This window comes from Trachemys scripta, chromosome 11, assembly GCF_013100865.1.
Source record: "Trachemys scripta elegans isolate TJP31775 chromosome 11, CAS_Tse_1.0, whole genome shotgun sequence".
Taxonomy (NCBI): domain Eukaryota; kingdom Metazoa; phylum Chordata; order Testudines; family Emydidae; genus Trachemys; species Trachemys scripta.
In genome coordinates this window covers 35,544,515-35,556,832 of record NC_048308.1, presented here as the reverse complement: position 1 = coordinate 35,556,832, position 12,318 = coordinate 35,544,515, and the positions used below count along the sequence as shown (strand labels likewise).

The 12,318-nt window shown below is 44.3% G+C and overlaps 1 protein-coding gene across 3 annotated transcripts in view; it reads left to right on the top strand.

Moving 5' to 3' along the window:
• The first annotated feature begins 882 nt into the window (after positions 1–882).
• STK39 (serine/threonine kinase 39) overlaps positions 883–12,318 on the top strand; it is a 164,318-nt gene continuing 152,882 nt past the window's right edge. Inside the window, exons 1-3 of one of the 3 annotated variants that reach the window (XM_034785163.1) lie at positions 997–1,121; positions 8,783–8,938; positions 9,362–9,458. Coding sequence is in view for 2 of the 3 variants with exons in the window: in XM_034785160.1 (XP_034641051.1) it covers positions 1,013–1,121 (109 nt within the window). In the remaining variant the exon portion in view is untranslated. Of the gene's footprint in view, positions 1,122–8,782; positions 8,939–9,361; positions 9,459–12,318 lie in introns of all 3 variants that reach the window. The other 2 variants (XM_034785160.1, XM_034785162.1) reach the window with 2 other exon arrangements.

Below are 12,318 nucleotides of genomic sequence, written 5' to 3'. Positions count from 1 at the left end.
TCAATGGGACTCCCAACAAACAAGATTCCTCTATAACAGTGGTTTTCAACCTTTTTTCATTTGCAGACCACTACATATTTTCAAATGGTGGTACGAACCCCTTTGGAAATCTTAGGCATAGTCTGTGGACCCCAGGTTGAAAATCGCTGTTCTATAGTAACGACAACCTTTTGCGAACCCCAGACAGTCTGCAAATCCCCCAGGGGTGTCTGGAGACCACAGGTTGAAAACCACTGATCTACAATGGATCCACTTGCTGGATTGGGGCCTATACATTGAAAATGAGCCATGACATCCTTGCCATGGCCTCACATCACTTACAACATCACTGACTGAGACTAACCAGATGATCAACAACAGACCTAAAACAGAATTCAAAGGACTGGAAATGGCCACAGACTGAGCGAAGGGCTGTACAAAAAGCGGCAATGAGCAGAGCAAGGAATGGAGAAAGCCATGATGCCTCCTAAAAGTTAGCACCACTTTTTAAAAAATAAGCCTTAACTACACATATATTTCTATAGCCCGGCTTCACCCGTAGGTTTTCCTACAAGACAGACTCGAGGAGTCTCTCTCACATGGCAGGCGCCCCAACTTCAAGCTGTGCCAAGTGATGCCAGACACCACAGAGCGGCGGGGGGCTGTCGATGGAGAGTTACACATCCAGGGAGGCGGAGATCCACCCTCTCCTCCCCCCGGGGCAGGTGCATGCCCAGCTGGCTGCGAGCGGGCCCCCCAGCCCCCCGCAGCTCGGCGGCGCTCATCGCTAGCCTCCCTCCGTGGCGCGAGGCGCTAGGGACCATGCCCGGGGCTGTCTGGTGCAGCCGCAGCTCCCCGCCCCGCCCCGCCTCCTCGCCGCCGGTGCCCTGCCTCCTCCTCCCCCCGCCGTGCGGCTGGCGGCTCGCGGGGAGGGAGCGTGAGCAGCGAGCGAGCGAGCGGGCGGGGGTTAAAGGTGCCGCTGGAAGGGAAGTTTGGAGAAGGTCGTGCGGTGTCTGTGCGCTCCGGCAGCATCATGGCGGAGCCCAGCGACTCGCCTGTCCACCTCCAGCAGCCCCCGCCGCCGGCCGCTCCCGCCGCCTGGCCCATCTGCAGGGACGCCTACGAGCTGCAGGAGGTTATCGGTCAGTGGGGCGGGGGGCCGGGGTGGGGAGCCGGGCTGCGCCGGGGAGGAGGCGGGTGGGCAGGCAGGGGGGATGCGCCGGTAGCCGGCTTCTGGGCCTACCGGCGTTTGCTCTCCGCAGGCTTCTCTCACTGCGGCGGGCGCGCCCGGCACTGCAGCGGCTGCAAACTTTATTTCCGAGGCGCCGGCTGGGGCTGGCTGCCCCGCTCTCCCCACGCGTGGGGGCCGGGGGGCTTGGCGTGTCCCTCCGTGGCTGCCCCGCTCTCCCCACGCGCAGGGGCGGCGGCTCCTGGTGGGGGTGCAGTGGCAGCTGCCCCAGCCCTTCTGCGGGGCCGTGGGGGTGGGGATGAGCCCCTAAGCATCAATGGTGAGCAACGAGCTGTAATTAACCATTGGCCTTTCCTCATCTCTGCTCTCGCCTGCTGTAACGGTGCACCCCGTTCAGATTAGTCTGCATCTTTCCGGTGGTTTTCGGTGTGTGTGTGTATTAAATCTCCCCATCTGCGGCTTGTGCTGATTTCCTTTTTGAAAGCCTTCATTTCCTTTTGCCCCCTCTGCATCACTTTAATTTTTCCCCATCTCCTCTTCTCTGCCCTCCCCTCACTCTACTCTCCTATACACTATTTTCTTACTGCTGTTGTGATTTTGACTTAATTTCATTGGTGCAAACCTTCCCCTTCGGTTTAAGGTTTAACACCCCTACCCCAACATACAGGCAGTGTGTGTTGTGCTTGTGCATGTAACAGTTAATTGGCATCAAAACGTGACTGACTTAGTTTTCCTCCCATCTGTGTGAAACTGATCATCATGAATCTTGCAAGGTGAAAAGATGACTGATGGTAACAATATGTATAATGGGAAGCTCTATTCCTTTCTGATCTGGATGCTATTTATTGCTAGTTAATCAGTTCAAGAATACTCATTCTTCTGTTTTTTATTTTTATATATAAAAACCTGCAGAAACTAAAGGCCGGGTCCAAAATTGCAATTGTTACTCCTTGAGGTTTAGGCTAGAATTCATTTACCTCAAACATTTCCTGTAGATTTGCTTTGCGTTGCTCTTGTAATTAGTGGTGCTTTTAATATTGCACACCAATTGCTGATTACTATGACAGATGACATTTTTAATCAGGGTTGTAAATCATGTACATTCAGCTTTGTTTCTGAGGCTATTTAGTTTCCACAATCTGAAACTAAGTGTTACCAAGGAGAAATAACTTGTTCCTTCACTCTCAAGTTTTACCAGGCTTCTGTTTTACTCATATTCTTTCCCCTTTTATTCCCCATTCCTCCACTTGAACTTCACTAAAATGAAGAAGGCTGAGGCCTGGTTTACTTACATAGCTATGCCAGCAAAACTTTTAAACATGGAGTGTATTGGGGGCGGGGGGGGGAGAATCACACTTCTAACTGTGACATAGCTAAGCCGCTGAAAGCCCTAGTATGGATGCAGGCCTCTTGCCAGTGTACCAAGAGAACTGAAATAATCTATACCCAAAAAAGAGTTGTTTTGCTGGTATAAGATACATCCCCCAGTTGCTGGGTTTGCAGGTAAACTATACCCAGAAATCCTTTCTGCTGTAGAAAAGGCTTGAGAAAGGTGTTAATCTAATCCTTATCTGCTGTTGCAATGGGAGTCTGTAGTATGTTTCTTATTTAAGTACTGGTTGTCCTCCATTGGTGCAGTTGCAGAATGGCTGAAGATTAGGGCTACTCTACACTGGCAACGATAAAGCGCTGCCGCGGCAGTGCTTAAACGTGGCTTGTGTGGTCACTCCCAGCGCTCTAAAAAGCCACCTTCACGAGCGGCATAGCTACCAGTGCTGGTGCACTGTCTACACTGGTGTTTTACAGCGCGGAAACTTGCTGCGCTCAGGGGGGTGAAAGTTGCAGCACTGTACATTGCCAGTGTAGACAAAGGGCTTGTAGCGGGTGGAGGGGGGAAGAGTGTTTACTTCTCAAAAAAGCAGTTTAGAAAGAGTCTATGGACTGTTCAAAAATGCTAAATAGGTATAGTTTATCTATTTATTGATACAAATGTTTCAAGTGCCCATAATGCAAAGATGGGACACTCTTTTTGGGGAAATGCATTTCTTGTGTAGATAGGCCTCTAGGCTAACTAAGATAGTATTCGATTACCACAGTAAAGTGACAGGGCAGTTTCTTGTAGCATAAGAATCATCACTACTTAGTGAGGAAGGCCAGGTAGGGTTCTACTGGTACCTGATCCAGTAAGGTGCAGAGTGTGTTTTCTTGGATGTGCTGAGTATGTATGTAGGATTGCTTTTGTATACCTTCATCTTGGTATCCAAGGGAAAATAATACAGTTCCAGTGTCTGACTGCCACTCCTGTTCAGTAAGCAGCATTTAATCACTGAAGCTCTTAAAGTTTAATCACTTCATGAACATGAGTACTGCCACTTATTAAAATAAACTTTCCACAGGTGAATAGTTTTAAGTACACACAAAACTGTCTGCCAGATAGGAGCCTGAAGGGATATGTTTTGTTCTAATAGTCCTTTGCCAGTTAAAACAGGAAAAGTACAGTATATTGAGGCATCTGAGTGGGATTTTTAAGAAGAAAGACATACCAGTCTTCTTTAGCACAGACTTTCATAGGCTTACATAGTATGGAATATTTCTGAATGTAACTAAAGTCACCTTCTATCTGTAGACTAAATCTAATGTCTTAAGAGAGATTTCAGGGTTTATTAGTGACGGTTATATTGCTGAAAAGTACAGTAACCTATTTTTTGGAACTGGTCATGTTTGATTTAATATGGTGAGAGGGTAATCAGTTTCCATCCTGCTATTGTAGGGTAAGCAACTGGAAATGGTGCCACTGTTTTTTTTAAATCAAATCTTTGCTTACGGTTAAACCACTTCCTACCTTAATGGCAATTTTAAAAACTGCCTTTGAGTTTCCATATAGCCTGTGTCATAAATAATGTTTTTTCCCCAATCATATAGCTGTGGCTAGCTGGAGGCCCAAATGCCCAGTAGGGGAAAAATTGATAATTAAGATATGAGAAGCACTGTTTCCTCTAGGAACCTTAAAAACAAACAAACAAAAAAACCCTGCCCATTTTGCTAAACAAAATACCTTTTCTTTTAAGGTTGTGTCAGCACTTTCATTGCAAATTCCTACTATCATGAGTTAATAACTTTTATTAAAAAATAATTGTGGGTTGAAACCTGGTATGTAGATTCTTGAAACAAAGGAAATAGCTTTTATCTGTACCATGAACATATTCAATTAAACTGTGTGGTGGATTTGGTCATATTTGAAGATTTTGTTGTTGGCTGTTCTTGCAAGTCTTGGTATAGTTTGAGATTTACAAAAAGCTACTTATTATAAGCAAATTATCTTTAATGGAAGTAAATAAGATTCAATATTCTTGTCAAATTGGGCTCTTTCATTGTGGATTGGCTCTGAATAAGATGACACATCTGATTTTCTGTCCCTTCCTAAAACTTCTACATATCTTCCTTTCTAACATATCAGGGAATTCGCACTTAAGGATTTGCTAACTGAATTTCCTTGCTTTTGTTTCTATGACATTTTTATATAATTCTGTATCTGCTTAGTTGTATTGAGTCCTATATCAAATGGATGTTACCAAAGATAAAGCAACGTTATGATGAGCGTGAGAAGACTTTCTGAATGCTTTTGAGCAAATTGCTTAAGACTCCATGCCTCAGTTTCCCTATTTGTAAGGGAAGGGCTAGTTCTCTCCTCCTTACTGGCTATTTTGAGAGCCTTGGATGGAAGGTTCTGGCCAAGCTCAAGTTACTTTGAAAGGAAAGGATTGTGTCTACAGAGTTTGAAGAGAATTGAAGCATATTTTACGTTACAGATCATTTAAGAAGTTCTCATTTGAAGATTAGACTTTTTGGTCTAACATTGCCTTGTCACCCTCCAGCTCAAAAAACTTGTGACATGAAACACCGAACTTCCAATGTAGCTAATTTCCTATAACTCATGGAATCTAACTTCTGCATAAAACAGATAATTTAGCAAAACCTATCAATTTTTGTTGTGGATGGTTTTATGGACAACCCTGCTCCTGATATTAGGGTTTTTGTTTGGTGCTTCCCCCTTCCTACCTCCCTCCCTTGCGCCAGTGACTTCACTGGAAGCAGGGCCATGTACCCAGTGTCTATCTAGTGTCTAGTTTTAGCTGAGAAAGAATGAGCACTTCTGTAGGTTTGAGCTAACGAAGACCTTCATATAGCTCAGTGTTGGAGGCATGTGGTTGTGGAAATGAAGGACTGAGGTTCCAGTCGTGAGTCTGCAAGTGTTTGCTGTCTTATAATGGAGAGAGGAAAGATTTTTGATAGTTGTGGATGTAACTGCAGTGCCTTTTTTTTTTTTTTTTTTCCCCATTGTCCTTCCTATAACTAGGAGGGTATAGTATCACCGACTACCAGAGTACCTTAGAAAACTTTGGTTAAACCTGAGCGAGTACTCATTGAGATGAAAATATTCAAAGGGCTTCTTTTTGAAGTGGTAATGCAAAGAAACACTAGCCACTTCCAATCTGCTAAACAAAATGTTACACCACAGTACTTGAAGCCCAGGTAGATCTTGACACTAGCCCTTGCAAGAGGCTGTTCAAATACATGAATTGTAAAATGTTTAAGAAACTGCATTATTTGAGAACCAGATAGTGGTGGTTGTGTTTAAAGTTATTTTTCTGTCCCTGGAAATGTTTCTAAGTATAAAGAAATGTATAGATATACTACTACTTGATTTGGATCAGAGTTAAGGTTGTAGTGTACTTTCACCACTAAATCTCAAACAACACTGCACCTTTAGAAAGAATAGTAAATATGGCAGGCGACCAGCTTGGCTAAACAGTGAAATCCTGGCTGATCTTAAACGCAAAAAAGAAGCTTACGAGAAGTGGAAGATTGGACAAATGACCAGGGAGGAGTATAAAAATATTGCTCAGGCATGCAGGAGTGAAATCAGGAAGGCCAAATCACACTTGGAGTTGCAGTTAGCAAGAGATGTTAAGAGTAACAAGAAGGGTTTCTTCAGGTATATTAGCAACAAGAAGAAAATCAAGGAAAGTGTGGGCCCCTTACTGAATGAGGGAGGCAACCTAGTGACCGAGGATGTGGAAAAAGCTAATATACTCAATGATTTTTTTGCCTCTGTCTTCATGAACAAGGTCAGCTCCCAGATTGCTGCACTGGGCAGTACAGCATGGGGAGAAGGTGACCAGCCCTCTGTGGAGACAGAAGTGGTTCGGGACTATTTAGAAAAACTGGACGTGCACAAGTCCATGGGGCGGGATGTGCTGCATCCGAGGGTGATAAAGGAGTTGGCGGGTGAGATTGCAGAGCCATTAGCCATTATTTTTGAAAACTCATGGCGATCAGGGTTGGTCCCGGATGACTGGAAAAAGGCTAATGTAGTGCCCATCTTTAAAAAAGGGAAGAAGGAGGATCCGGGGAACTACAGGCCAGTCAGCCTCACCTCAGTCCCTGGAAAAATCATGGAGCAGGTCCTCAAGGAATCAATTATGAAACATTTAGAGGAGAGGAAAGTGATCAGGAACAGTCAGCATGGATTCACGAAGAGGAAGTCGTGCCTGACTAACCTAATTGCCTTCTATGATGAGATAACTGGCTCTGTGGATGAGGGGAAAGCAGTGGATGTGTTATTCCTTGACTTTAGCAAAGCTTTTGATACGGTCTCCCACAGTATTCTTGCCGCCAAGTTAAAGAAGTATGGGCTGGATGAATGGACTGTAAGGTGGATAGAAAGCTGGCTAGATCGTCGGGCTCAACGGGTAGTGATCAATGGCTCCATGTCTAGTTGGCAGCCGGTTTCAAGCGGAGTGCCCCAAGGGTCGGTCCTGGGGCCGGTTTTGTTTAATATCTTTATTCATGATCTGGAGGATGGTGTGGACTGCACCCTCAGCAAGTTTGCAGATGACACTAAACTAGGAGGCGTGGTAGATACACTAGCGGGTAGGGATCGGACACAGAGGGACCTAGACAAATTAGAGGATTGGGCCAAAAAAAACCTGATGAGGTTCAACAAGGACAAGTGCAGAGTCCTGCACTTAGGACGGAAGAATCCCATGCACTGCTACAGACTAGGGACCGAATGGCTAGGTAGCAGTTCTGCAGAAAAGGACCTAGGGGTCACAGTGGACGAGAAGCTGGATATGAGTCAACAGTGTGCTCTTGTTGCCAAGAAGGCTAACGGCATTTTGGGCTGTATAAGTAGGGGCATTGCCAGCAGATCGAGGAACGTGATCGTTCCCCTTTATTCGACATTGGTGAGGCCTCATCTGGAATACTGTGTCCAGTTTTGGGCCCCACACTACAAGAAGGATGTGGAAAAATTGGAAAGAGTCCAGCGGAGGGCAACAAAAATTATTAGGGGTCTGGAGCACATGACTTTTGAGGAGAGGCTGAGGGAACTGGGATTGTTTAGTCTCCAGAAGCGAAGAATGAGGGGGGATTTGATAGCAGCCTTCAACTACCTGAAGGGGGGTTCCAAAGAGGATGGAGCTCGGCTGTTCTCAGGGGTGGCAGATAACAGAACAAGGAGCAATGGTCTCAAGTTGCAGTGGGGGAGGTCCAGGTTGGATATTAGGAAAAACTATTTCACTAGGAGGGTGGTGAAACACTGGAATGCGTTAACCTAGGGAGATGGTGGAGTCTCCTTCCTTGGAGGTTTTTAAGGCCCGGCTTGACAAAGCCCTGGCTGGGATGATTTAGTTGGGAATTGGTCCTGGTTTGAGCAGGAGGTTGGACTAGATGACCTCTTGAGGTCCCTTCCAACCCTGATATTCTATGATTCTTTCTTTAAACATGAAAACTATATATATAAATGCCACTGATCAGCCTAAACTGAAGTCCACATAAATAACTTACTTGTCTGTAAGTTTCTTTTCTTTTAAGCTACATGTTTCTCAGGAAACAGTTACAAATACTTTTCCAAAAATGTCTGTCAATCGATAAACTGTTACATGGGAAGTTCTAACTTCTCATTTCTTAAAATAGAAAATACATAATACAGAGGAGGGGAAAAGACTGAAATTAATGAGTCCTAGTCAAGGTGGCTCTATTGTGATGAAACTTTTGTGTTTCTTTATAATTTGATGGTGGTTACATGGGCATCTAGGGTTCTGGTCTATAATTGAAAGTCTTACTGGTATAACTATTTTGGTTAGGGGTACAATTAATTAACCAAAATAGTTATATTGAGAAAATAGTCAATTGCAGACAAGGTCTTGGTGGTTGTTGTTGCCGTCTTACATCTAAGGCCAGGTCTACACTACCCCCCTAATTCGAACTAAGGTACGCAACTTCAGCTACGTGAATAACGTAGCTGAAGTTCGAAGTACCTTAGTTCGAATTAGTTCGAACTTACCTTGGTCCACACGCGGCAGGCAGGCTCCCCCGTCGACTCCGCGGTACTCCTCTCGGCGAGCTGGAGTACCGCAGTCGACGGCGAGCACTTCCGGGTTCGACTTATCGCGTCCAGACTAGACGCGATAAGTCGAACCCAGAAGTTCGATTTCCAGCTGTCGAACTAGCGGGTAAGTGTAGCCAAGGCCTAAGTTCTGGGTTTTGTAAGTGATGTGGTTATTTTCACCATTACTTAGCAAACTTGTGTAACTTTTTTTTGTTTGCTAGAATATCCTAGGGTGACATCCCCTCCAAATCAAAAAGCCTGACCACCTTCACACCAGAAGGCTGAATGCTATGAAAGTAGCCAAAAATTAATGCTCAAGAAGAGAAGGAACAAACTAAAAACTGGATTTCCTACATATTGATAGGAGCAAAACCAAGGTGAATAAAGCCTGGTAACTTCAAACTAATTTAACTCTTAAACTGGAAGTCAAAGGTGTATAAAATGTTCAACATGCTGTGTGTTCACCTGGTGCTGTGTAGTGAAACTTACAGAGAATTACATTTCCCCCCCCCCCCCTCCAAACTGCTGTGCAGCCACTCAGCCAGCTCCCATGCCACTTTATCACTCATTCCCAAGGATTTCTTGAAATCTGAGGTGCAACAGCTCGGAGACCTAAACAGGCTTAGCTCTGTCTGTGTGTGTGGGTGGTGGTGGTATGTGCTTTGAGAGGAGCTGTTGTGTGGGGCAGTGTTGGGAACAGAAGTAGTCTGGGAGTCAAGAATAGGTACTCTTTTGAGTGTGTGTTTGTTTGCTTGATGTGGTGTATTAAAATTGTAATTGTAAAATTTATATTTCCACAGTTTTACCCTGGTCCTGCTTGCAGGCTATGGGCCTCTAGGGAAGTATGCAAACTGGGCCTAGCAGAATGAGTGTGCAGCCAGCCTAGAGTTAAGTGTGGTGAGTTGTGCCTCTCTGTTTTAGAGAGCAGCCTGCTTTGTGTATCTGTTTTTTGGTTCTTGTGTTATGAATTCCAAGAAATAAAGTAGGATTACACTGCAAACTTCCAGAAAGAGCATTTTTATATTTATCTAACTTCTGTGAATATGCATTGTAACAATTCTTGATGAGGACCTATTGTGAGGACCCTAGAAGAAATTCCATTAGAACTCTTCTACTAGACTGGTGTTTTTTGTTGTTGTGTTTGTTGTTTTTTTTTTTTTTTTTTTTTTCCCTACTGGAGAGTCATTTGCCCAAGGAACTGATAGGCCAGCAAACAAATTGCATTGATCCAAAGTCTCCTTGCCATGTGGAACCAGAAACTCTTTGAAATTAGAACCATCCACTCACTCACTTAGTGGAAATAGCTCATTACACAAGGGAAAAGGCCTCTGCAATAACCACCTGCCAAAGCAGGCATTGCTGTGTAACAGCTCCATGTGCAGCACTGACTCTGAGACCCTACTTCATGTTTTAATATGCTGACTCTGGGTTGGTCTATACTTACCTCCAGGTCCAGCGGTAAGCAATCGATCTTCTGGGATCGATTTATCGCGTCTTGTCTTGACGCGATAAATCGATCCCAGAAGTGCTCGCCGTCGACGCCAGTACTCCTGCTCCACAAGAGGAGTACGCGGAGTCGACGGGGGAGCCTGCCTGCCACGTGTGGACCCGTGGTAAGTTTGAACTAAGATACTTCAACTTCAGCTACGTTATTCACGTAGCTGAAGTTGCGTATCTTAGTTCGAAGTGGGGGATTAGTGTGGACCAGCCCTTTGGCTATGACCTCTCTGCAGCATGACTTTTGGGGTGGTAAGGGGTGGATGTCTTAGCCTTCAGAACTGAATGGCTGTGGCTTTTAAAAAAAGGAAAAAAAAAAAAAGATTTAAATAAATTCTCAGTTCTTAGGCTTTTAGTGTGTTTAAGCCTCACCATTTTACAGCAGTTACCCTTGGTGACCACCAAAGCTTGCTGGAGGCATGGGTGCAATCTGCCTGCAGAGATTGGAAGATAACTATGGCATTGGTTTACCCTTTTGGTTTTTCTTTTGGAAAAGAATCTTCACTATCAGAAGAGCTGGAAACTTATTTACTTTAATTGAAAGCATACATTCTGTGGAGATTGCTGGCACTTACTCCTAGCAAGCAGTAAATTTTTTTTTTTTGTATTTGTTTTTTAAGTCTGGCTTATAGCACTGGCTAGCAAATTGAAGTATTGACAATTCCAGTAGATTGTATTTGTTTGTTTTTGAGGTTTTGGAGTGCTAGTATATGATTTTTATCTTCTGGAAAATATTTTTGCGTAGTGTGTCAAGACTATTTTAATGCAAGATAAAACAAGCTGCAATGGTCATGGTTTGTAAGTATGAATCTCCTATGGTGATTGAGGTGAGGTGGCAAAATAGGGTTGGGGTGATGTGAAATAGCCTTAAAGCAGCTTCTTTGCTCAGCACTTATGGAGCTGTAGAGCAATGTATAGTTGAAAATCTTATTGGGAGGATCTAGGCAAGTACACTACTGTAACTATGAGTCTGTATTTGAGTACTGTGGAGTTCTGCATAACTGGTTGCTGACTTACAAGGGTGTGTATTCTATGTTGGTGCTGACAGCCCAAGGATTGAAATGAGCAGGCATCCTATTCTGTGTTCAGTCAGCTAAGGCTTACTTGTATCTTATATTTTATAGTCTTATACACTGATCAGCAAAAAATGTTCATATATCCTCTTTCTCCCACCCCTACCCCCCCATTCCCTCAGCCTGTCCTGGAATTACTCCCTGCGAGCTCTCTCACTCTCTGAAGCACTACAGGCAGTTGAGGGTGGGGAGGGGAGGCAAAGAGGGGACAGAGCTGGGAGTTCTCTGCTGAGAGAGAAGCAGGTGTCAGGGAGTAAGATGTAGAGAGGACCTGCTGAGAAGTCTGCACCTGAAAGGTAATTGTTAACGAAGGGGAGAAGCCAGTGGAGACATAGATCAACCTCATGGGGATGGAGGGGAGTAAAGCCACTGAGGAAAGAGATGGGGAAGATGCCTGGTGGTAGAAAAGGGTTACTTTTTCTTGGGTCTGATTTCAGATAAGCCAGAGAGCTGTGGAGTTTTGTGAATTTTAGGTAGTTCTCTGCACGCATCCCTCCTCCTTCTCTTGAAGAAGAAGGAAGTCAAAAACCAACTTCCTCTGGGATCTTAATAGCTCCATGACTTCCAGATTACATGGTGAACAGGGTCTCTGACAACAGTCTTGTGATATTGACAAGTACCTTAAAGCCTGGAGGATTTTTAGGGTCCCATTTTTTTTGGTCTGTTTTCCTTTTACAGAAATATTCAAGAGGTGCTGGCAGTGTCATACCTTTCAGGGATGTTCTCAAAGGTGCCTTAGTGAAAAGATTTAATCATCAGCATTACTCAGTAATGAATTATTAATTTTTATGGAATCAGTGGGGTTAATATTTCCGACCTTTGGTCTCTAGATGTTTGCCCTAACTTAACTAGTCAATGGGCTTCTGAAAGCCTAATGTAATAAATCAGCATTGATTGATTCTTTTATGATTAACAATATGAGTGAATCACTTTGTTAGACTAATTAATTATTCTTCAAAACACTGTGGATCACTGATGCACGGGCTTTCTGATCAGAAGTAAAATTCTGCTGGGAGTTGGGTGTCATAAAAAGCTGGCTTACTATGGACGCAGGTATGCCACCAGTTAGGCACTACGTAGTACATCTAAAAGGAGACAGGTAGTGTAGAAATAGAAAATTGAAAGGAGAAGAGGTAGTAGGCAGTCTTGTCTGATCATAGCTACTGTGGATGGTGTGGTATGTGGTT